Source organism: Magnolia sinica, chromosome 17 (genome assembly GCF_029962835.1).
Source record: "Magnolia sinica isolate HGM2019 chromosome 17, MsV1, whole genome shotgun sequence".
NCBI classification, from domain to species: Eukaryota; Viridiplantae; Streptophyta; class Magnoliopsida; order Magnoliales; family Magnoliaceae; genus Magnolia; species Magnolia sinica.
In genome coordinates, this window is record NC_080589.1 from 3,953,601 (window position 1) to 3,980,014 (window position 26,414).

The 26,414-nt window shown below is 38.6% G+C and overlaps 1 protein-coding gene across 6 annotated transcripts in view; it reads right to left on the reverse strand.

Moving 5' to 3' along the window:
• LOC131230817 (protein SUPPRESSOR OF QUENCHING 1, chloroplastic) overlaps window positions 1–26,414 on the reverse strand; it is a 68,677-nt gene that overhangs the window by 12,565 nt on the left and 29,698 nt on the right. For 3 of the 6 annotated variants that reach the window (XM_058226816.1, XM_058226817.1, XM_058226815.1), the window contains 12 exons: window positions 26,119–26,214; window positions 23,978–24,100; window positions 21,688–21,885; window positions 21,463–21,567; window positions 21,116–21,180; window positions 19,864–19,957; window positions 19,465–19,622; window positions 10,322–10,371; window positions 10,115–10,236; window positions 9,819–9,926; window positions 6,014–6,106; window positions 4,660–4,696 (listed from right to left, as the gene is read on the reverse strand). In XM_058226816.1, the coding sequence (XP_058082799.1) occupies window positions 4,660–4,696; window positions 6,014–6,106; window positions 9,819–9,926; window positions 10,115–10,236; window positions 10,322–10,371; window positions 19,465–19,622; window positions 19,864–19,957; window positions 21,116–21,180; window positions 21,463–21,567; window positions 21,688–21,885; window positions 23,978–24,100; window positions 26,119–26,214 (1,249 nt within the window). Of the gene's footprint in view, window positions 1–4,659; window positions 4,752–6,013; window positions 6,107–9,818; window positions 9,927–10,114; window positions 10,237–10,321; window positions 10,372–19,464; window positions 19,623–19,863; window positions 19,958–21,115; window positions 21,181–21,462; window positions 21,568–21,687; window positions 21,886–23,977; window positions 24,101–26,118; window positions 26,215–26,414 lie in introns of all 6 variants that reach the window. The other 3 variants (XM_058226819.1, XM_058226818.1, XR_009164101.1) reach the window with 2 other exon arrangements.

A 26,414-nucleotide genomic window follows, 5' to 3' on the forward strand; every position in this document is an offset into this window, starting at 1 on the left:
TTAACGTAACCCAGAGAGTGACATAATTGGTGAAGGACCCTAGACATTTGTATGCACTAGTTCAAACATAGAAGATGATTTTATAATACTTAGAGGAAAAGGAATACATTTACTTTTTGAAAGACAACAAGATGAACAAGAATAATCCAAATCTTTTTTATTAAGAGAAATGTTCCCTAACATGCCAGAAGAAAACAACTGAATTAACCGATCGGAATGTGGATGACTCAGGCGAAAGTGCCACAGTTTCCATAATTTATTTGCCGAACATATATCTAATGAAGATGGAGAAAAGAAACAACGAGCCGAAGTGACAGATGGATCAAAGTCCAGTATGTACAGACGACCATGTCGCCTACCTATCTTAAGTACCTTTCCCGTTGCCAGATCCTATACAAAACAACAGTTGGGAAGAAATATGACTAAGCAGTTATTGGATGTGAGTTGACCAACTGAAATTAAATTGGAAGAGAGGTTAAGGACATGAAACACATCACGAAGGGTGAACTGGTGATGAGCAGAAGGAGAGAAAGTCAAAGATCTAACGGACAAAATAGGTAGTCTAGTGCCATCTGCAGTAGAAATAGCCTGATTGCTGGTGTAGAGACGAATGTCATGAAGATGGGATACAGCACCAGTCATATGATTGTAAGCACCTGAATCGAAGAACCATGGAGAAGATGGGGATGTACCTAACATACCGGCCGCAGAAAGGGCCTGAACGATTTGTTGGAGTATTGCAGGAGTCAAACGTGATGAAAGACCTTCAGCAGAAACAGTAGATGTATAATCACTAATAGACGGCTCGGAAGAAATAGTGGCAGAAAGAGCATGACCACGGTCACGACCACGACCGAAAGAAGATGCATAGGCACGTGTACGACAGTCCTGAATACCATGACCAGTCCGTCGACAATAAGCGCACCACTCTTTGCATTGAGCAACAACATGACCCACCTTGTTGCAGCCGTAACAAGTCAAAGGAGTGGAACCACGTGTTGGTGTAGTGGTAGACACAGCAAGCACCATATCAGATGATCTTGGAGTTGAGGAAGGAAGAGAGAGAACTTTCAAAAGGGCGCCGATATTTCGTTGTTCCCACCAACCACGGGTGGGAACTGTAGCTAACAACCCCCTTTTATCGATAAAAGGGGTCGTTGTCGGCAAGAAAATCATAAACAACATAAGAAATACCCGTTTTTTCGCCCGGATTTGGAGGAAGACGCGAATTCAACAGCTGTTGAGTGCAGATCGGCATTTCCGGTAAGATTCGACCCCAAAATTTCCTTTTTTTTCGTCCAAAAATCCTCTGCAACGTCTTGATTCCGCCAGCGGGCCGAGATCTTGGTTGAAATTAGGGGGTTTTTTTTATTTGGGATAAGGGAGAGGGATTTTCGGGTTGAAAATCCAGAGAAATTGGTGGGAAAAGAGATAAAATTTCGAAAATTTTGAAAGGGGAGAGGGATTTTGGGGGGTTTTATCACAATTTGGGGATCGGGCGCCGTAAATGGCATTGCGTATGTGGTTAGTCAATACGCTCTTATCGTATGAGTACACTCTGTTGGCCCACAGAGAATGTATCTCGTCTATCCATGCAGTCCATCCGTTTTTTCATATTATTTTAGAAGTTGAGACCAAAATTTAAGCGTACTAAACGATCAAGTGGACCACACCATTGGAAATAGTTTGAATAATGACTTCCACCGTTAAAACTATTCTAGGGCCCACAATGATGTTTATTTCTCATCCAACCTATTTATAAGATCACACAGACATGGATGAAGGGAAAAAACAAATAGAAGTCTGATCCAAAACTTTTGTGGCCCCCAAGATATTTTCAACGGTAAATGTCCAATTCATACTGTTTCCTATGGTGTGGTCTACTTGAGGTTTCGAGATGCTTCGTTTTTAGACTCAAGACTAAAATTATCTATTAAAATGGATGGACGGATTGGATAAAATACATAAATCACGGTGGACCCCACAAGTGAGCTTTGACGGTGCAGCTCACTTTCACTCTGACGCTGTTAAAAAGACCCACGGCGGGTGCAGGTCGGTGCTACGTGGGCCCCACCTTGATGCATTTGTTGTATCCATGCTATCCATTAATTTTGAAATATTATTTTAAATGTTTATCCAAAAAATGAGTTAGATCTAAAACTCAGGTGGACCACACCAAGTGATTGGATATCCACCATTTAAATCCTCCTAAGGCCCACTGTACTGTTTATTTGACATCCAACCTGTTAATTAGCTTATAAAGACTCAGATGAAGGGAAAAAAACAAGATCAGCTTGATCCAAAACTTTTATCGTCCCCAAAAAGCTTTTAGTGGTCTACATTCATTCAACATTGTTTCTTGTAATGTGGTCCAATTGAGATTGGGATATACCTCTTTTTTTTTTTTCTTATATCATAAAATTACCTATAAAAATAGATGAACGGCATGGATTAAACACATACCTCGTGGTGGGGCCCACAGAGCACGGCAGGGGAGTAGCCAAAGCCCTTTCCGCAGGAAGCGGATTGCTTACTGAGTAACTCAGTACGGTAAGCGTACTGCGTAAACTACGTGGGCCCATGTGTCATTCATGCATTATATCCACTCCGTCCATCTCTTTTAACACATAATTTTAGGGCTTTATCCCAAAAATGGAGTATACCCAACCCTCAAATGTATCACACCACCAGAAACTGTGTAAATTGAACATTTACCATTGAAAAAATTTTAAACATCACTGGGGGCTTTAGAAAATTTTCAACGGTTGAAATCAATAGTTCCACTTTTTCCAGTGGTATAGCCCACTTGAGCTTTGTATATGCATCAATTTTGGGTTGAACCCATAAAATGATCTAGAAAAACGAATGGACGGTGTGGATAAACCACATGCATTCGCGGTGGGTCCAACTGAGTTTACTCAGAACCATAAGAGCGTACTGAGTAACTCAGTACACAATCCGATTTCCTTTCCACATGGACCAGGGACGCGGATTTACTGCGGAAACCTTTCCCACTCTTCCTACGCTGCAAGCTCGGGTGGGGCCCACTGTGATGGCTGTGAGAAATCCTCTCCGTCCATCCATTTTGTGATTTCATTTTAGTACTTGTTTTAAAAAATGAACGGTATCCAAAGCTCAAGTGAGTTGTACTAAAGGAAAATGTGGTTTGGGAAATTCCTACCGTTGAAACCTTCCTGGGTTCAACAGTGATGTTTAGATGCCATCCATACCGTTGAAACCTTCCTGGGTTCACTTGAGCTTTAGATACGGTTCATCACAGTGGGCCCCAGAAATGGGGACAGTCATCCACCATTCAAAACTTCTTAGGGGCTACAGAAGTTTCCGATCAAGCTTATATTTTTGTTTTCACGTCATCTATCTCTATGTTAACTTATGATGAGGTTGGATCTAAAAAATACAAAATAGTGGGCCTTATAAATGTTACAACGGTGGGTGTGACTGATCCCACAGTTTTTTCAAATCAGTGTATCAAATTGCAGATTACATCCTGCCCTTGCAAGGCTCTGTGGGTCCCACCTTAATGTATGAGTTTTATTTATGCCATCAATCCATTTTTCCATGTCATTTTAGGATATGAACCTAAAAATAAGGTAGATCAAAGGCTCAAGTGAACCAAACAGTGGGGATTGAACTGCCACCATTAAAAATTTCTTGTGAGCGGCAGAAGTTTTGGATTAATCTGATATTTGTGTTTTCCCTTCATCCATGTTTATACGACCATATGAAAAAGTTGGATGGAAAATAAATATCATGGTAGTCCCTACAAAGGCTTCAACAGTGAGTTTTATTAATGCAACTGATTAGTGTGGGGCGGTCCACTTGAACATTGGAACTGCCTAACTACCTAATTTTTAGAATCATGTCCTAAAATGATCTGAAAAAATGATGGACGGCGTGGATTAAAATCCATGCATCACGGTGGGCCCCACAGAGCGCATCCCTACACGCATTAAATGTGGTTTGCTATACACGGATGCATGCTCTCACGTGCACATGCATTGATGATTCCATTGGCCGCAACGGAGGATGGGTCAATTTTACTCCATCATGTTGTATGTATAAATCACAATAGGCCCCATAGAGTTTACTCAGTATGCAATCTGTAGACTCTTTCCTCAATTGTAACTTATAAGAAATTTTGATTTGATCTAACATCTTAGCCCTTGAAACTCATTTTGATTACTATTTGAGTGATTTCTTACGACAATGCATGCCTTTTGGCCCCCATTAAATGGTAACTTATTATTTAATGCATTTTTATTACAATTTTTTCATTCCTGAATATGTAAATATGTGTATTTAGGCATGTCCTGAAGTTTCACTAAAAAATTCCACCATTTTCTCCATGTTTCCTCCTTTTTCCCTGCATCTTTAGGTTTTCCAACCATATTAGATGATTTTATTTTATTTTTTTGACAAAGAGGTGTAATTGAACCCTTCTGAGTCATCTGTAATAATGTGAATTATGAAGCTTTAGCCATGCAAGGAAAACAATATCTTCAATATCGGTGAAGATGAAATAATAAATTTTGCAATATGCACATGTAGGGATTCATCAACACCAAATAGCTGGACAAGACAATGATGATGATGACAGGGATGTAGGATCATAAGTTACAGATAAAAGGATAACATCACCATTTCCAGCTTCAACAAGTCCTGATGGCTCTGACAGCTGCATAAAACATTATAAATGCCTCAGAAGTGGATTTGATTGATATTTATTGAGCCTGTCCAAAGAAATTTCAGCAGATTGATACACTATATATATATATATATGCTGTTCATTTTCAGACTTATATGGATAGAGAGATCGAAACAGATGCCAGTAGGTACAAGTAGATCGTATGTGGCCCACTAGCAGAAGTATTACAATGGCTTCATTGCTAAGTAATTAGTATTCACATTGAAAATCAAGTTGCAGACATCTACACTATTGCTACCTTTAGATGGTGAAGTGAACTGTATTCCAATAATTCAATTCAATAGTGGAAATGACCAGGGGGAGCTGGCCCCACTCGCAAACCCAACCATTTCAAGTTGGACTTGAAATTCATTGAATTATAATGTGGGATTGGAATTGCATTGGGACTTAAAATGATCCCACTTCCAATTTGGTTATTTTGTTCATATTTAATCGAATCATTTCCATTCATTATTCATCTCAAATGAGAAATCCAAATGCACCCAAAAGCTAATCCATATGATTAGTTCACTTAACATGGGAAGTGGTCGATGGTTATATTATCATAATATTATTAAAGCTATTCCCTTCAATAGATTATTGTAGACTTCCTATTTAATGGTTATACTATTATTTAATCAAACACCTTAGATCCATAAATTATCACTTCATAATAGATCACTTTTTTCATAAACCATTGACACTCTTCTATGTACAATTTTAGAGTGTCTTTAGCCATTCTCCATCTTCATCACCACATGCTGGAAAAGATTCGTTTTGTGGGAATTGCTTCTGCAAAGTATGAAACATAATCAGACATACGCTAGTTTTATCTTATGAATTTGAAGAGATTAACTTAGATTTCTGGTAACACACTAAGATCAACTTCTTAAAACTGGTTCTTTAGTGTTTCTCTTTCCGGATCATTATCAAATAGAAATTTCAGAAAATGACCTTGATGTGGAACTCCCTAATATGTACACCTTTTCCATATCTTGTTTTTGCAAATTTCCTAGTTATTCTTTTATCACATATTTTATTTTTCTTAAGGAATCTGAAAAGATCTGATGATTCATGGAATAGATTTGTTTATTCTCCAGAATTATCTTTTCCTCTTCATTGTTGTATGCTAACATAAGAAAAATGCCAACCTCCAATTCTGGGTAAAATCACAAATAATTTAGACATTTTTGCTTCTTTATTTTTTCTTTCTTTCTTGTAACAGGATGGTCATTGTACCTATTGGCCAGGAAACAAAAATTTTCTTTAGCATTAACGAGGACAATAAAATGTCAAGCATTTTCAGACCTGAGCTAATAGGGCTGATCCGTCCTTGAAACCAGCACTCCCGGTACCTGCTAACGTAACAACTCTTTTACTCACTGTATCGAGTTTCTTGATCTGTCATTATGGAAATGCAGTTTAGCAGATGGCTGGAAGTTGGTTCAATGCTTATAATAATCAAAAGAGCAATCTGACAGAGAAAATTGTGGCACTGTGATAGAAGCTATTAAAAAAAGGGAAAATCGTTACAAAATTTGGGAAATTCACTAAGAGATCTATTGTGCATTAAAAAATCTGCATTGAAAGGTGACCAAAGACAACAGCAGAAAATATCCTGATTCCAGAGTGACCAAAGAGCTTAAACTTGGGTGATTCCGTGCACAGTGAAAGGTACGTTTCTGGCTTGGCACGACAGTATGCCTGTTAGTTTGCAGAAGGCAAGTGGAAGATGGCTCTGCTTGGCAGTCTGTTGACCATTTGGGGCGTGAGAAATGACTGTTGTTTCTGAAATCTGGGTCTGTTCAGGCAGCTATCAATCGAGTTTTTTCGCTTCTCAGGGATTGGGCCCCTGATTAGGGTTTTTTATTTCCTGTTGTTTGCTTGTATTCTTTTTTCCCATTTTCTTGGCCTTGCTTGGGGCTTGGTGGGCTGTTTGGAAGGAAAGAAACATGAGATGTTTCCAAAATGAAAGGAAGTCGATTGAAGGAACTTCCCAAAGGGCAAGATTGTTAGTGGTTGAATGGGCCTCTCGTGTGCCAAAGCTGAAGGGCTGTATTTTTCTTTTTCTCGGGATGTAATAGGGTTGCCCCCTCAGCACCCCTGTTTCTTGCTTTCTTTGTTCATTGTTTTCTTTTGCTATTTTGTTGCTTTGTTTACCTTTTTAAATAAAATTTCCATTATCTCAAAAAAAAAAAAAAAAAGGTCTCTGCTTCTCTATAGGGAAAAAAGAAAAAAGAAAAAGTAAAGAGCTTAAACTTGTTTGAGAGGCATCATTTGAGGCGATAAAGGCAAGGTAAGAGCACTGTGATTTAAAATTGTTCAAGGCATCTTTTAGGAGGCATCTCATCGCTATATTTCATGAGCATCATAAAACCAAAAGAAAGTTGCATATACTAGAGGGCAGAGATCACCCAAAAGATTCAGAGGCCTAAATACTCCCTCTTTTGAGAGACTCTCAGCTACTACATTTGCTTCATGGAGTATAGGTATGAACCTCTATTAAACTAGCTGCTACATCATAATTTATTTAACTTTAGGCTCCATTCCCATGGACCTATCTTTGATTTTGATGTTCGTGAAATATAGCTTTAGTAGATTCTTCTCATTATCAGCAGAGAACAAAATGACTTCTGCCACTGAAACATGCATTTATTCCACCCTAGTCAGACTGAGTCATATTGGTTTCACTCTCAGGTGAGTCACACTCTGAAACAATGTTTTAAATAACGGCTGATATATGCCATGATATATCTTGTATCCCACCCGTGCGATACGAAACGCACAAGTAGTGCCGATATATCTCACATATTTGATCCGGTGAGCATTTTCAAACTTCGATCCTTTTTTTTGTTGAAATTATGTTAAATCAGTATCAAATGGTTATAAAATCATTGGTTCTTCATGTTAAAGATCATGGAGTTGGAGCTATGATTTTGATATTCATTGGTTCTCCATGTGCTCCATTTTATTTATTTTTTTTTCAAAAATTTCCTTTTCAAAGTATTTAGGAGTATTTGATGAAACGATCATCACATACACTCTAATTTCGAAATATGAGTGCAGGTGGTCCGATTTGGGGAAATTGGGAAAAATTCAAAATTTCCCCTATTTCTCCCAAATCGCTTGCAATGTTGCACTCCAAACATGAAATCAAGCATGTATGAGAGCTGATCTACTGATTTGTTAAGTCCTTGTCAATTTTCAAAAAATAAAAATCATTTTTAATAAAAATATTAATTTGTTTTCGAATTTCCCTTCAACCAGTTGTCATTTGAGACTAATATCTAAGTATTTAGGAGTCTTTAGTGAAATGATTATCACATATACTCTAAATATTTTGCATTCAATTTGAATATAGTTGCATTAGTTTAGTCAGACAACGAATGGCTTAGAACCCTATACAAAGGAAACCTATTATGAGCACTTCTTTTTTGAGATGTTATGATTTAAAAGTGTGTATTGAGGCCCTTTTTAACAATCCCCGAAGTTTCATTGAAAAATTCAACCATTTTCCCAATGTTTGTAGTGCGATAAATTACCCGATACAAACGATATATCCCGTGCGATAACCAATACATATCTGTATCCTAATGATAAGATACATAACGCAATACCGACATTTCGAACAATGTTCCGAAATAGGCATTTCAAACCGTGACACATATTAGGCATAGGTACTTTTGGGATGCCAATACGACTCATGAATGCTTCCGCTTTCAAGTTCATGTTTCCCCACCAAACCTAGTCTATGTTTCCGCTTCTACTGATGTTATAGTGAAGGTAACTCAAATGTCATTTTGATATTTCTGGTAGAATGCTTTAATTTACAAAAATATTTGTTAGGGAGAGAAGGAAGAAGAACTAGGGTTGTGTGGGAAAACCTAGCTTTAATACCATGTTGTAGAGAACGGGATTTTGGGAGAATTCCGTATTAGGGAGAAAATGACTCCCTAATCTCTTTTATTAACCATAGAATGTACAAAGTTATGGTGCCTCGAGAGAGCACCCAAATAAAATAGAAAAAATACTCTCTTCTCTCTCTAACCATATTTTTTATTACAAGGTTTTTTCGTAATGAATTCAATTTGAGGACCAGATAACTCTTCTTCTTCTTTTTTACCCACACACCCACACCCTGCACACTCACACACCCATTCACACCACATGGGCACTCGATCCCTTGTCTCAATGTTGAAACAGAGGCCTGTCTACCACTGAGCCATGGAGCCGGACCCAAGGACCAGATAACTCCTCTAAATCATGTGACTAGAAAACTTCTACGCCAAATACTTACCAAGAGGTTTTACGTATGTTGTGGCTGACCAACAAAATCCCAACGTATACATGTAGGGAAGCAAAGCATGTAGCCACTTGGAAAAAATTGGGGCACATAAGATAGAGCTTTTCACTGGGAAATCCCTGCCCATGTTGTAAGGTGTTTGTAGTTTTAATCATAGGTCAAAAACTCAACTCGACTCAATGGCTAGCCGGGATGGGTCAACTCGAAGGCTCGACTCAATATTTTAATAATTAAATTTAAAATAGTTAGGTAGAGGAGAAAATCTTAAATTTCTTGGAAAGTGATAAACTACAAAAATACCCAAAAGAAAACAAATTCCATTCAATGAAGTGATGATAGTGACTAGGAGCTTCTTGTCTAAGTTTATCTGTTCAAACTCTATTGCATGCATATTTAAAATTTTTAAAAGTCAAACAGTTGAGTGGGTGAGTGACTCAGTTGAGTTATGTCAAGTTGAATAGAGTCAAATGAGTTTTTGAGTTGATTCAATGAGTATTCTGGAGTCCCAATCAAGTGAGGGTCTCCAGCGCGTTTCCAAGAGACTCGGCTCGAAATCTCAAGATTCAAGTTGACTCAGCCAAGTTCTGAGTCAATCCACCGAGTTTTTGAACTATGGTTTTAATTAAGCAGCAATGTTACTTATCAGAAGAAGAAGAAGAAGAAGAAAATTTGTGTTGTATCTGAAAATTAATTCTCCCAAAATTTTTCGAAGCTGAAATTTACTACTACATTTTATGCCTTTTGGGTGTATAGAGCCATTTATCTTTGTCAGCAATCCTAATGCTTATGCTTAGATTATTTGGCTACTACCTTGTGATTGTAAGAGTCTGCAATATAAATCTGACCATCCTTCCCACACAAGACGCCCAAGGGATGTTGGAAAAGTGCATCTGAGCCACTTCCATCATGGTCTCCAAACTGCAAAATGTATGAACAGTTCAAATCATTAGAAGGAACTTGATCAAGAAACTGACAAGAGAAACTAAATGAGTTGATTGGGTTGAAAATCTGTCCGTGCCTGCATGAATATGTTCAGAGGTAAATTTCTGAAGTCTGGAATCTTAACTGAAAGGAAATAATGGAGTATCACTGATAATAACGAGTACCTTAAACAAATTTTCTGAAAAAACAGGATCACCCCCCGCAAGCAATCTCGATCCTCCTGTTTTCAGATCAAGTGCTCTTATGGAACTGCTTTCACTATCAGCAACATACGCCTCCAGCGAATCTACAGTACATACTCTGTATGAATTTACAATTCAGTAAAATTTGCTAAAATTCATAAAATTTAAGAGATGCTTGTAATCTATTACCAGGGAATAAAGATATTCCAGAAGGCTGTGCAAATGATGTGCTTGCAGCGCTACATCAATACACAAGAATAAAATGTTAGTGCATTTGTGCCTCCTAGATAATACAAGTTGATGAGAGAGAGAGAGAGAGAGAGAGAGAGAGAGAGAGAGAGAGAAGAACTGATAGAAAAAGGAAAAAAAAAAAAAACCAGGAATTCAGGTGCTGATGCAAATTCTCTGATACACACTTGTAAATTTAGTTATTGTACAATTAGCATGGAAGAACCAAGAAATAGTACTAATTGATAAAATGCTTTATGTTGATTGGAAGTAGGAGGATTTCTAAGACCCGGATGATCGACACAACTTGAAGCAACAAATGGATGCATCCAGGACAGGATGGACTACACGTGTGACAGATTCTTTTTATATAGGATCAGATTGAACAGTGGGGCCCACAAATCCAATTGGATGGTGTTAAAAACTTAAAGGTACCATATATCTATAGGAGTTGCATTGTACTTACCATATTTATTTGGGTGTGTGAATGCATTGTGTTGTGTGCTCTTTTGAAGCATCTATGTTTGTTTCTAGTGATATAATAAAGGTGTGTTAGTGCTTGTAGCTATAAAAACACAAGACAAGCCTTTCTCAGAGACAGGGATGCTTGGATGCAAGCATGCCACTATACCTATAGATACTGCTGTGAAACTCAGTTCTAATGATGGCACTCTCCTATCTGATCTAGGGATGTATCGTTAGTTGGTTGGCCGACTTATTTATCTCATTATTAATTGGTTGGATCTCTCTTATGCATACCCCTCATACCATGCATTTGACAGCAATGTATTGAATACTTCGGTATCTCAAGTCCGCAGCTAGTAAAGGATTGTTTTTTCAGCAGGATGGGCATCTTCACCTTTCTGGCTACTCCAATGCCAAATGTGTTAGAAGCTTACATGATCGACGGTCTACTTCCATGTGTTGTACGTTTGTAGGTGGCAATCTTGTCACCTGGAAGAGTAAGAAGCAATCAGTTGTTACACGATCTTCCGTTGAAGCCAAATAAAGGGCGATTGCTCATGCGACATGTGAGATTGTGTGGTTTCGAACCCTCTTACAAGAACTTGGCTATAATCCTTTAAGTCCCATTCTTGTGTACTGTGATAATCAGGTTACCATTCACATTGCCAACAATCCAGTCTTTCACGAACACATGAAACGCATTGAGATTGATTGTCACTTCAATCGGGAGAAGGTCGCTAACAAGGAGATTGTCACTTCAATCGGGAGAAGGTCGCTAACAAGGAGATTGTCACTCCCCTTGTTCACTCCGGGAAACAAAAGATTGATGTCCTTACCAAGTCTCCTAATCAGGATGCTCTTATCCAAATTACTGACAGTTGGGCATGATCAACATCTATGCTCCAACTTGAGGGGGAGTATAGGAACTGCATTGTACTTGGTGTATTTATTTGGGCGTGTGAGTGCACGATGTTGTGTGCTCTTTTGGAGCATGTATGTTTGTTTCTAGACTTCTAGTGATATGATAAAGGTGTGTTAGGGCTTGTAGCCCTAACACACAAGCCTTTCTCTCAAAACTTACTCCTCTCTCCTTCATCTCTTCTCTTCCTTCCTCATCCCAAATCTCTCAAATCAACTATATCAACTGGTAGTCTGTTTCAAGGCTTGAATAAATAACCATAAAGCATGTATAATAACGTATGGCTATATTGTTGGAGTATAAGGCCCATATGGCCGATATATTGAGAGCAATGTTTTAAATAGTGAATAGCGTGTAGCATACCGTTCACCCCTCTAAAGCGTGAGTCTTAAGCTATATAGTGTGTAACATAAACTATGCGTTACTTCTAGATTTCTAATCAAGGTTGTGCTTGGTTGCACCAAATATCATGGAATTTTATGATATTTTGCACCAAATTAGTATAATTAATAAAGAAATTTAATGACATTTGGTGCAACCAAACACTGCCTAAAATAATAGGAAAAATACGCAAAGATTAAGTATAAAGGTAAATAAAGAACAACCTAACTGATTTAATAATATTACTTATACTATTTTACTAAAATCATTGAAAAGATTAACTAATTTTTATTAAAAAATGAAAAATATAACAAATGATTGAAAACATTAATTTATTTTAATGTCTTAGTGAAGAATAACTTGTAGTGTATGCTACACAGCGTATGCTATAGGCTATGTGGTGTGTAGTGTATACAAAATTAGCATGTAGCATAGGCTAACTTAAGCTATTTGCACGAGCTACGTGGCGTTAAGGCTAAGCTATGGTATGTAGCATAAGCTACACACTGCATAGAGAAGCTATTTAAAACACTAATTGGGAGATCTAGTTGAAATTGGAGTCCTCAATGGCATTAAGTGAGTATATAGATTAACCGGCTCCCTTTCTTAGGATTTATACACAACCGTACATTCGTATTCCATATTGTTGTGTATAATGAATAATGTTCCCATGCGGTTGGTGTAAACGAAGTAAGATTTAGTTTTGGGTTCCTTATTTGCAGAATTTTAGTTTCTATATTTAATTTGAGTGGGATTAGGCCATCATATATCAACCAAGAGGTGTAGCCTTTGCCTTTATTAGGGATTTGCATAAAAAGGCTATGAAGATGGCCATATGTATGGGATCGAATGGACTATGATGACTCAATTATTGGTTTTGATAAGATTTTCATTTAGTTGTTCATCAAAATTGATGGGATTCAAAACTCTACTGGTATGATCCCTCTGGAGCCCCGTTGATGCGATGCCATTGGGTTTTGTGTACAGTGATCCACATATTTATCTTTAATTGCTGTTTCTTTATCGTTATTGATGACTCATAAGTTGATTGCAGGCATGTGACATCCTAGAGGAGATTAGATCTCTAAATTGGTATGTATTTTCAAATCCAACACTCTTGTTCTTCTAGTTGCTGCATCACAATTAGGCTAAGTTTTACTTACACCTTAATATTTTAAAAGCCCAATAAGAACTCTATTGAATGCTGAAAAAAACTTTCAAGTTTATATACTAGTGCATTTCATTACTCAACCAATAGCTCTTAAATTTCTGCATTTTCTACATTCAAGTGCCCTCATGCCTGAGTTAATTCAATGCAGAAACCCCAAAACAAAGGAAAGAAAAACTTTTAGCAAAATGGCAGTTGCACACAAGCTTTTCTATGCTCTCTGTGTTCTCTCCAGCTTTGGAAAAGAGATTTGTGCGTCTTGGAGCTTATTAGATATTAAAGTGGACCAAATGATCACCGGAAAAGACATCCAAAGCAACTTGCAGTATGCACTGGAGGCGAGCAACTGGTGTCTACGTCACAGACAGACATGCAACTGAAAAATGATGAATATAGTACCATCAAGAGGCTGAACCCTGTGATCTTTAAACTTGATGGGTCGAACTGCCTTGTCAACAAAAAAGTGTAAACAAACCAAAAAACAATGGAGAAGAATGGAGATTTTGAGGAGAATGATTCTCCTTTTCTCTTTTGTATTTGAGACAACCCTGAAGGGTTGAATATATAGAGTTTTACAACGACTATACAAGGTAAGATGGTAAATACAAAATCTTCTATATAAGGCATGTGGCCTGTCTTCTATACAAGGTATGTGGTGCCTGTCTAACATCCCCCCTCAACCTAATGCTTGTCATCAACAAGTAATAGTTTGCTAACTAGAAATGCGTGTCGTGCAGAAGTTAGGGACTTCTGAGAATGTCAACAATCTGATCATGGGATGCAACATGTGGTAGCAAAATGATCTGAGACTGAAACTTCTCACGGATGAAGTGACAGTCAACTTCAATATGCTTTGTCCGTTCATGAAAAACTGGATTAGAGGCAATCTGAATGGCACTCAGATTATCTACATGGAGTGGAGTAGAATCTTGTAGATGAACGCCCAAGTCAGAAAGAAGTCCACGTAACCAGATAATCTCACTACAAGCTGCTGACATTGCTCTATACTCGGCTTCTATGCTTGATATGGAAACAGTGGCTTGCTTCTTACACTTCCAAGAGATGAGAGAAGTGCCGAGAAAAACACAGTAGCAAGTGGTAGATCTGCATGTGAGGGTACAACCAGCCCAGTCAACATCTGAATAAGCATGAAGGTCCAAAGGGGTCGTGGAGGAGAAGAACAGAGATCGATCCAGAGTTCCACGTAGGTACCGTAAGATGCGCAATACTACGGTCATATGAAGAGTTCGAGGAGCAGAAACAAATTAGCTGACAACTTGGACCGCATGGGCAATATCAGGACGAGTCATTGTTAAATAAACCAGACTCCCAACCAAACGGCCGTAAAATGTGGGATCCGCAACGAGTTCACCATCGTCACGGCCATAGTGAACGTTAAGTTCAAAGGGAGTTTGAACTGTCTGTTGATCCGTTAAGGAAGCCAAAGTGAGAAGATCCTTGGTATATTTATGCTTGTTGACCAGGATTCCACGTATAGAATGCGAAAATTCAAGTCCAAGAAAGTATGTCAGATGACCTAGGTCCTTCATCTTAAAGGATGACTGCAAAACTTCCTTTAATGTCGAGATGTCAGTATCATCGCTACCAGTCAGAAGTAGGTCATCAACATATACGAGAACAATGACGATTCCATGCTTAGATGTGCGTAAGAATAATGATGGATCATGACCACTTTGAGTAAAGCCAGCTCCTGTAACAACATCATGAAAACGTTGGAACCATACCCGAGGGGCTTGTTTGAGACCGTATAGAGCTTTCTTTAGGCGACAGACTTTATTGGCAGGGATTAAAGATCCAGGAGGAGGTTTCAAATATACTGTTTCTTGGACTTCTCCATGAAGAAAAGCATTTTTCACGTCCATCTGAGTGAGTGGCCAAGAGCGAACTGATGATACTGCCAGAAGAGTGTGAACAGTTTTCATCTTGGCCACAGGAGCGAATGTCTCATCATAATCAATTCCGTGTTCTTGTTTGTATCCCTGAGTGACAAGCCGAGCTTTGTATCGATCCAATGATCCGTCAGACTTAAGCTTCACAGAATAAATCCATTTACTTCCAATTAATTGGTGGTCAGTAGGTCGAGTAACAATGTCCCACGTATGATTATCATCCAATGCTACAAGTTCTTCTGCCATAGCCTTCTTCCAACAATCATGACTGACTGCCTGATGGTATGAAGTAGGAATAGATACAGTATCCAGGGTAGTATTTATGGCAGACATAGAGTATATCAAGCGATCAGGCTGTTGATGTACACGAGTGGAACGACGGACGAAGATAGGATCCAATTTGGTTACGGGTACAGTAGGGAGAGTAGTAGGTGATGGATATGTACGTGGTCGTCGTGAATAAACCTGCAATGGACAAGGAGGTGTACTCGAGGCAACCGGAATGTCAGGAAAAATAGTAAGACTAGGAGAGTCTGGTGTGGGTGAAGGAGGAACAAATGAATGGAAGGCAATATACTCAAGAAAAACAACATGTTGAAAGACCCGTACATGACGAGAGACCGGATAATAGCAACAAAAACCCTTCTGAGTTTCTCCAAATCCCATGTGCATACATTTGACTGATTTTGGAGAAAGTTTGTTACGTTCACGCGATGCCAGATGAACATAACATACACAACCAAAAACACGAAATGTGGAATATGTTGGAAGAGAACCGGTGAGAACAAAGTAGGGAGATTTACTATTTAGGATTGTAGTTGGCAATCGATTAATCAAGTAGACTGAATGCAACATAGCTTCCGCCCAAAAGGAACGAGGAACACTCATAGTTGTCATTAAGGTATTGGCAGTTTCAACAATATGGAGATTTTTTCGTTCAGCCACCCCATTCTGTTGTGGAGTATCAGAACAAGTGGTCTGATGAGTAATCCCATGACCCTGAAGATATGTACGAAAATTGGTGGAGAGATACTCTCTCCCTGAGTCAGAGTGAAGAGTTTGAATTTTTACTTGAAATTGTGTGTTCACCATAGAATGAAATATTTAAAATTTTTCAAACACCTGTGACTTAGAGTGCAGAAAGTAAATCCAAGTGTAACGGGTGCAATCATCAATGAATATAACATAATATCACAGTCCAGAGAGAGACATAATGGGAAAGGGCTCCAGACATCCGTATGCACCAGTTCAAATATACATGATGATTTTGTAGTACTTAGAGGAAAGGGAATACACTTACTTTTTGAAAGGCAACAAGAAGGACAAGAATAATCCAAATTACTTTTATTAAGAGAAATATTCCCTAACATGCCAGAAGAAAAGAGTTGACTCAAACGATCAGAATGTAGATGACCAAGGCGAAAGTGCCAGAGTTTCCACATTTTATTTGCCGAACAAATATCCGAGGAAGAGGGAGAGAAGAAACAACGAGCTGGAGTAACGGACGGATGAAAGTCCAGCACCTACAAACATCCATGCTGCCTACCCTTCCTAAGTACCTTCCCCATTGCTAGATCCTGCACAAAATAACAATTTGGAAGAAATATAACTAAGCAGCTATTGGATATAAGTTGACCAACAGAAATTAAATTTGAGGAGAGTTTAGGGACATGAAACACATCACGAAGGGTAAACTGACAATGGTCAGAAGGAGAGAAAGTTAAGGAATCAACAGACTGAATTGGTAGTTTAGTGCCATCTGTAGTAGAAATAGCCTGATTGCCAGTATAGGGACGAATATTGCGAAGATGGGATACATCACCAGTCATATGATTTGAAGCACCAAAATCAAAGAACCATGGAGAAGATGCGCTAATACCTGACATACCAGCCGCAGAAAGGGCCTGCACGATCTGCTGGAGCATCGCAAGAGATAAAGGTAAGGAAAGACCTTCAACAGAACCAGTGGATGCAGTATCACTAACAGAAGGCTCGGAAGAAGTAGTCACAGAAGTAGCAGAAAGAGCACGACCACGGCCACGACCTCGACCACCATGTCCACGGCCGAATGAGGATGTGTAGGCACTGGAACGACAGTCCTGAATACCATGACCAATCTTTCGACAATATGCGCACCAATCTTTGCACTGAGCAACGACATGTCCCACTTTGTTACAGCCACGACAAGTTAAATGAGTGGAACCACGGTTTGGTGCAGAGGTGGATACAGTAAGTGTCAGGTCAGATGGTCCCTGAGATGTCCCCTGAGAGAGGACCTGCAGTCGTTGTTCCTCGGCTAATAAATCATTGATAACCGAATTCATTGAAGGAGTTGGGCTATGGTTCAGGAGAACAGCCCTGCAATGCTCAAATTCCGGACACAGTTTCATAAGAAACTGTCTAACTTGCGCGCTCTCGCGCATTGTGTGGAATATTTTAAAGTCATTTGGGAAGTCAGGATCCATCATAGTCATCTCTGTCCAAATTATAACCATTGTAGAGTAGAAAGGTTGAATACTCTTGTCACTCTGAGTAAGGTGAACCAGATCTTGTTCCAGGCGGTATAACTTAGCCGCATTACTCTGTTGATATATTGTCTGGAGATGCTCCCACATAGTCTTAGCAATGTGATGTGGCGTGAGGCCAACAGCTATTGATCGATCGACTGAATTAAGAATCCAGGTAATAATTCGTCCATTTTTCATTTCCCAATCAGCCATTCTGTCGACATCGGTGGAAGCGGGGATAGTAATAGATCCATCAATCATTCCCCACAAACCACGACACTTGAGAAAACTTTGAAAGTGGATGGCCCATAGATTGTAGTTGGTGCCATCAAAACTACATCGTGCAGCCCCTGTATGGGAGTCTTTATCCATAGATAGGACGAGATAAATAACGATGCGGAAGAAGAAAGTACCTTGCAGTCGAAGATCATAACAGCAACCAGCAAAAGATCCGATGGAGCAACCAGCAAAAGGGGATCAGATGTAGCAGTAGATTAGCTGTAGATACTGTAGAGCAGGAAGCAAAGATCGGAAGCAGAGATCGGAAGCAGAAACGCAACAGAGATCGGAAGCAGAGACGCAACAGAGATCGGACACAGATCGGAAGCAGAGATCTGGAGTAGAGATCGGAAGCAGTAGATCGGAAGTAGAGATCGGATGCAACAGAGAGGCGCGAAGGGTGCAGGGAGCATGCGTGCGCAGGGACGTGCGCAGGTGCAGATGCAAGGACATGCGTAGGTGCCTGCACAAGGTCGTGCACAGGGGACGCATAGAAGGGGCGTGCGGACAGGCCTGGGGAAGATCGGACGCACGTGGGGAGGGCCGGATCTGACAGATGGTAGGTGATGAAAAGATGCCGGATTAGGATCGGTCTGATACCATGTAAACAAAACAAAAAACAATGGAGAACAATGGAGGTTTTGAGGAGAATGATTCTCCTTTTCTCTTTTGTATTTGAGACAACCCTAAAAGGTTGAATATATAGAGTTTTACAACGACTATACAAGGTAAGATGGTAAATACAAAATCTTCTATATAAGGCATGTGGCCTGTCTTCTATACAAGGCATGTGGTGCCTGTCTAACAAAAAGCAGCGGGTTATGTTGAGGAAAAAGGATCATGTACAGGTATGCATGGGATGCATTGACTGACTTTGCTCCTGCCAATGTTAAATGTGCTCAAGGAAAGAGTATAAAGATGGGCTTTGCTATCTAAGTTTTTTTTTTAAAGGTGGAATATGTTTTTTAAGTATGGTTTTTAGGTTTATGATGTCGTATTTGTTACTTTATACTAAAATGGTGGCTTGTAGTTTTCAATAAGAAGTTGTAGTGTAAAAAACAAAGTTAAAGTTAATTCAATGCAAGGCCAAGTAGTGCTTTCACTTTATTCTATTGAGCTAGTCTTTCAATATTTTACTTTTCAGATTTTTAACCATGTTAGAAAGAACTCAAGAGCTGAATGATTCCATTGAATACTCTACAAAGTCCCAAGGCTAACCTATGCCAACTCAGACCCTTGTTGAGGAGGGTTTCAAGTTTTTAAACCTGGTTTGAGTTTCCAACTTATTCATGTAGCCTTATCCCTCTATAGCATAGTAGTTTTCCATGAACTGTCTTCTACATGCAGATAAAATAGAAACGGCACAACAGTTCCTTGTGGCATAGAATTGCAGAAAAAAGAAAAGAATGGTTGTTCACAGAACTTGATCGGAGAATCATTCATAGCATGATACCCTTTTGGCTGATGTCTTTTACCTTGACCCATTCAAGTTTCTTTCAAAACCATCACCACTAAAAGCTCTTGTAACTCCATCTAATGTATTGTGCTCCCAGATTTGATGCTGCCCAGCCATTGCGATGTAAACTATCTCACTGGCAGGCTCAAAGCAAAGATCCCATGGAGAGTTAAGAACCTAAGCAGAACACACCAAGTCATGCATAAGAAACTCTAGAGAAAATAGTGAAGCTCTCTCTCGGAAATTCAATTATTAAATTTAAGAGATTTTAACATGAAATTCAGTAAGTCAGCATCAAAATGAAATGCACCTTAATAGATATTGTCATAAAAGGGAAGCAACCTTTTGAAAAAAAAAAAAAACATTGCAATAATTCAACTAAAAGAAATTGTGAAAGGCCATGATCATTTTATCTTGCCTGACTGGTCCCTTTTCCTCCCCCTTTGTAGTCAGAACCTTTGGTTCCATTTCCAGCAAGAGTCTGCACCATCTCATTCACAAAATCAATCTCCCTGGAGAAATAATAGGAAATTTCATTAAGTAAAAAACTATCTGAAGAGGAATATGTTTAAGACTCAGCGAACTCAATTTTTTCACTACTAGGGAAAATTCTATCTTTTCTAATTTGTCCTCCATTTTTAAAAAATAGGGTTGGGTAGTAGTTCCACAATCAAACCCCAGGAAAAATTCAGGGCTTTAAACAAGCTAAAATCAAGTTAACAAGAGTTCGACCCAACTTGACTTGCTGAAATCACAAACTCGCGATCGTAGTCATCTATTGCTTAGATCAAGTTGATAAGAGTTCATCCCAGATCAACTTGCTGAGTTATCATAACAGCAGCAGCAGCACCAATAACAACAACATCACTATCATCGTTATTGTCTTCATTATCCTCACCACTACAACCACCACTGCCTGTATCATCATCATCATCACGACCACCATCGCCACCATTGTCATCCTCCTCACCATAGTCTTGTCCCAGCTATTTGATGTTGGTTTTAAGAAAATTCTCATGGTAGCTCAACAAAAGTTTGAGGACCAGCTGCGTGCTCAACCCTCCACCAACAAGGGGGACAGGCTAGTGTAATTGCTACCAGGCATAGTTCTCAAATTCTGATATATGAAGCACGGAAATATATAAGCACTTTCCCTCTATGCATCAATATTATGGCAGTTCTTTCTTTTCTTCTTTATCTGTACCCTACTGAAACAGTACAAGTTTGAAATTTAATAGAAGCTAGGAAGATATTTTTGCAACAACACTACGTAGATCACTTTTTAGAACTTCACAACTGATGTGAACAACATAACGATGGACCCAATAAGCATCATCTCTCGAATGCTTTTCTCCACATTAGAGCCTAGGAACCAAATTAAAATCATTTCAGCTCATCTAAGGTAAAGAATAACTACAAGCTGTTCCTAAAAGAAACATGTTAGATGGTGATTAGGACAAGCACATGTGATACATGTTAGACAGGCACACATACCTTGTATAGCTAGCTTTCAGCTCCTCCCGGTTTACAATACAAAGGTACCTAGCTCTTTTTTTCTTTTCTTTTTTTTACATTTTTTATATTTTTATTTTTATTTTGCGTAAGTTCAATGGCCCAAAGTTGAATCCACCATGAAATTCAAAACCTTCATGCTATAATTCACTGCATACCTCAAAGCATGATTCTCGGTATCTGCTACATACAGCACATTTTTCTTTGGGTTGTATGTCAGGCCCTGCAAAAAAATAAATATAATTTATGGATAATGTGCATGAAACCCACTTCAAAACATGCACGAAGGCATGAATGACAAACACGGATATTGGTGTACAAGTATGCAAATGAGCTAAAAGATTGATTGAGAGATTAGGTGACCCTTATCATGCATAAATATAAACTCCTTTTCATGTGCAATATATTCTAAGATGTAATGAATGCACAAAAGCATTCTGAGATGAATTACTAATTCACAAAGCCAGTGGCTTCACAGCTTTGAATATTTGACTACTATTCTTACCTGAGGCCGATTGAAGGTGGCAATGTCGAAGGTACCATCACGTAGACCCTCTTCTCCAGTGCTCCCAACTTGGACAATAAAATTCCCTTGTAGATCCGTTACCACCTAACTTCCATACAGGATAAGATATTGATGGGTATGCTTTCAGACCATAAAATCTCAATACTTAATGTCTAACAGAGAATTGCATGGGAAATGATCTAAGACTTAATATAAAATACCCACGATGCGGTTATGGTTACTGTCTGAAATAAAAAGCCTATTGTTTAGCACATCAATAGCCAGCTTTCCGGGAAATTTCAACGGTGATGTCGATAAACGTGGATCGCTATCCTTCTCTAAAGCCAAGGGAATGCTACTGTTGTTCAGGATCTTCTTTTCTCCATAAAATTGAAGAGCTGCCTCTACAAAATCATCAAGATCCTGAAATAACATTGTTCAATATTACCAGACACATAACCTGGATGTAAAACAAATGAGTGTGAAATACCATAAATAACAACAAGAAGGTCAGTTGGAGCTGCATGAGTAACAACATCATCTAGAGGAACATTAAATCATTTCAATAACAAGTTTACTAATATAAAGAAACATGTTTCAGTCATGTCCAAGTCATAGACATGTAAAGTCAAGGCATACCTTAAGACACCTTACAGTCTTCATGCCCATGCTGGAATGGCATGATATGGGATGCAGCAAAACACAGCAACTTGACATGTTAAATAATGTCATAGTGCATGATAGACTTAATAGTCAGTAGTTGAGATTTGAGAATGCAAATGGCGGTGTAGACCGCCAACAGGTGAAGTGCTAAATCTAAAAACAAGCCTTTGTTGTCTTGAGGTGATATCTAGCCTTATGATTAATGCCAAAGTGTCATTGTGGGAATTTGGATGGAGGAGAGGCTTGTCAAGTGGCTAGCACCGATGTTGGGATGCAGTACTGAGACGCTTCCTATTTGGAATATGAGCCCCCCTATTGGAGCATATGCAAACATGGTTTTGATTTAGGACCAGATGAGCCTCCTATGTTCGAAAAGCACCTTGAACCTGGAAAAAGAATTACCTCTCTTTCAGAGGCCTTATCCTGCTGATTAAATCGGCTCTAGCTAATCAACTGAATGGCACATTAAGTAATGTGCAACTAGCACTTTTTTGTCAACATGTCATGTGTGTGTTACATGCAACCCATCCAAAAGATTGTCCACCATAACAATCTCTTAGGAAAACAATTAGATCCTCCATTCTGATCCAAAGTATAGGTAGTGGCCCACTTGATGAGTGATTGGCCTGATTCTTGTGCTGGATGATCGTGATGGTGGGGCAATATTTTGGACAGGTTGGATGTCATACGCACATGACATCCTGGAACTAATACACCAGTTAGACCATAACTTAACAGTAGAACTAGTTGTTTTTATCACTCTTCTACAAGTGTGGGTGCATGCATGCATGCAAATAACTGGAATAACTGCAACAAGGCTATGATGATTTTACACACACACACACAGGGAGAGAGATCTATATATGTTGAAAACCATTTAAAGCCACATGCTTATTGTTCAAAAAAAAATTAAGCCACATGCTTATAGAAGTCAAGTTTTCTTGAGTAGGATAAAGACATGAACAGGTTAAAGTCAAAAATAGCATGCGTACGTCTATCTAGTTTATCACTAGACCATATACAGATGTTATGATTCATCTACACACATATATGATGCAGGACAACTAACCACTTGCTCTAAAAGCTCAAATTGATAGAGTGTGATGAATCAATCACTTTATCTCATAGCCCAGGTCAGGCCCTCAGCCAAACCCCCCTCATGGGCCCCACTTCACACAAGTCTCTCCTCACATGGACTGCCCACCCCGAGTGTGTCCCCACTTCACACAGGCCACCCCACTCAAGCCCAGTGTGAAAATGCCCCTGCATTAGTGTATTTGCATGTCTATGCAAATATGATCATATGAATGCAACACATGCATGTTTATATTTACATCTACATATTCATAGTGGCAAATGATTGTACAAATGCAATATATGTATGCACACGTCAATGTCTACATATTTATAGTTGGTCCAAGATAGAAAATGGAAAATGCAGATAGAGAACCATACAAGAGAAAGGCCATGCTTTCTAACAAGTATACAAATAAGGGAATCATTAGAAAATTGAGAGGGACACCATGTGCCAGAAATCCTCTTAAAAATGTTACTGGACCAGAGTTATCCATCTTCCCTGGAACTCTACATCTTGACAAAAATCATGCATCAGTTTATTCTAATCAAACACTTGAAAGCTACGTTGATCCTAAGAATGGAATTTTAGAAATTGTATATAAGAATGTAACAATGATGGCAAAGATAAACATCGTAGTTTCTCTGAAAAAGAACCAGAATGGTATTTCATATAAGAACACTCCAAATATAAACATAACACTTTAGTATATACATATTAAAATTTACGAAGCTGATTTGAAGAAGAGATTAAAAACATTGTAGAAGATACCAATACCTTTCGATGACCTTCGCCTGATATCTGTGCTAAGAGCTTACCACTAGGGGCCACGATAGCAAATGTAGGCCATGAATTTATACCTAATGCTCTCCATAAATACATATCCCCGTCATTGACAACCTATGGAGCAAAAACATGATTTACTATTTGAAAAGGTGATAACTACATTATTAGGGGACGTGTGTAGGTGATATGAGGTGTCTCACAAAAAATTTCATAAAATCAATCAAAATACTTAGACTTGGGGGGTAGCATAACAATATTTTAATATGTCAATTGATTTAAGAATAACTTGTAATCAACCTATGTGATAGACAATTAGATAGCACTTGATTGTAATCAACCTATGTAATTGTCTATTACATTGCGCCTGTGGGAGTTCTATGCTCTCATTGCTATTCCCCGGCCTGGTTAAGGAGGAAGGTTGCGTCAGGTTGGCAGACGGTGTCAGACTTACACCAAAAGTTCCAGTATAAATCCGATAGCGAACCCCAATTAGTTGGGATAAGGCTTAGATGATGATGATGATGATGATTAATTGATTTAAGAATGAAACTAGCAAATATTTCAAACGAGGATGCAATAATAGAATACTAAGAACAATGATGCTATTAATATTATTATTCAAAAGACTACCTTGAATGCCAAATTTTGTTTATTCAATACTTCCATAATATAATATTTTAGCTAATGATAGCAAGATTATCTATTTATATTCCTTTTGAGAGGAATCATCATCATCTAAGCCCTTATCCCAACTAATTGGGGTTGGTTACATCAATCTTTTTCCACCATTCCACTCTATCGAGCACCATAACTTCATTCAGACCATTGGTCAAGTCTTTTCTTACTACCTCCACCCGCGTCCTTATGGCCCTTCCCCTTGCCCTTTAAGAGCCTTCAACTTGCACTCATTTCTAATCAGAGCTCACACCTAACCAGCACACTTTCGAGAGGTATACTCTCATTTTTTTTAGTTCAAGGTGGTCATATTACAATTAGGGTGATTTCTATTTTCACAATCATGTAATTTACATGGAGGATTTTACCATTTTATTATCATTAACAGATTATATTATGTATAACTGGCGAATCAAGTGAGCACCATATTAGTATCTAGGGTAGTTATGTGTCATATCATATGTTACATCATATTCTACCTGGCATGCATTGGAAGTTGGCAACACACCTAGAACAGAACATCATCATCATCATTGTCCTGGGTGTGTTGCCAACTTCTAATACATGCAATTTTTGTAAGGCGATACATTAGGTAATATCCCTATGCATGAGGAAAGGAAAAAACCAAACAAGCATCAGGCATGAGAATCTAAATAGCACAAAGCAAAGATCATCAATTGACTTTCTCTTTCCAATAAACCATCATGGGCAAATTTTGGGACATTGACTAATGGCCAGCAAGGTAAACTGCAGTAATTCATGGCTGGCAGTTTTGCATTTGCAGCAGTTGTATAAGCCTCTAGCCGTGATTGATATGAACAAAATGGCAGCCTGTTCTGCAAACAGCGATCATGTATGCATGTAACGGAAGCTTGAAGAAATCTGTGCCACTGGATCACAAGAATTGATGGTTGTGGATCCCCAAAAAGTCATATTTGCATGAACACATTACAAGCTTCAGGAACAAAGAACCACATTCAAACAGGTTTCTCATGCTAATATTAATTTGATTAATGAAACGATATAAATAATATGTTTAGAGTGATTCAAGGCGAAAGATGTTTATGGGGCCCACTGATACTTTAATTGTATATATATCATGGTAAGCAATATTGTATTTGATGATAACTTCAACTTTGGCATTGAGTAGTTTAAGAGCATGACAATATTTATTCCCACCAGAAGAACAAGTTCATGCCAATAAACATAACTACAGCACCATACAAGGGATGCACAGCCTACAAAAAGATTAAAAGAAAAATCATGCATGAGGAACCATGTCGACAACATAGACCCAAGCAGGGGCAACATGCTATCACCCAGTCACTGTTGTCTTTTGCACGCCCATTTCAATAGAAATACTTGTTTACAATATCTACATCCCCATATAAGAATTAACATTTCTTTCTCTTAACATTGTCAATGTTTGGTATCAAACTACTTCACATTTGACTTACTGGGTGTGTGATGTTATAGCGCAACACTGCATTTCGAATGGCTTCTAGGTCCTTCTCATTATCAAACTTTGCAGAATGCACTCCAACAACTGTAAACTGCAAAACATAACAATTCAATATGACACTGTAAAATGGCATCATTGGCATTCAAATGTCCGTGTCATGGCATTAAAATGATTACATTATGGCCATATTGGCTGTTACATAAAGGAAATGGTTACCCCGTTACGCGACACAGGGGTGACTTTATCCCTTGTGAAAAAGTGGGATGTATCAGCCCATATCGGCTGAAAGGG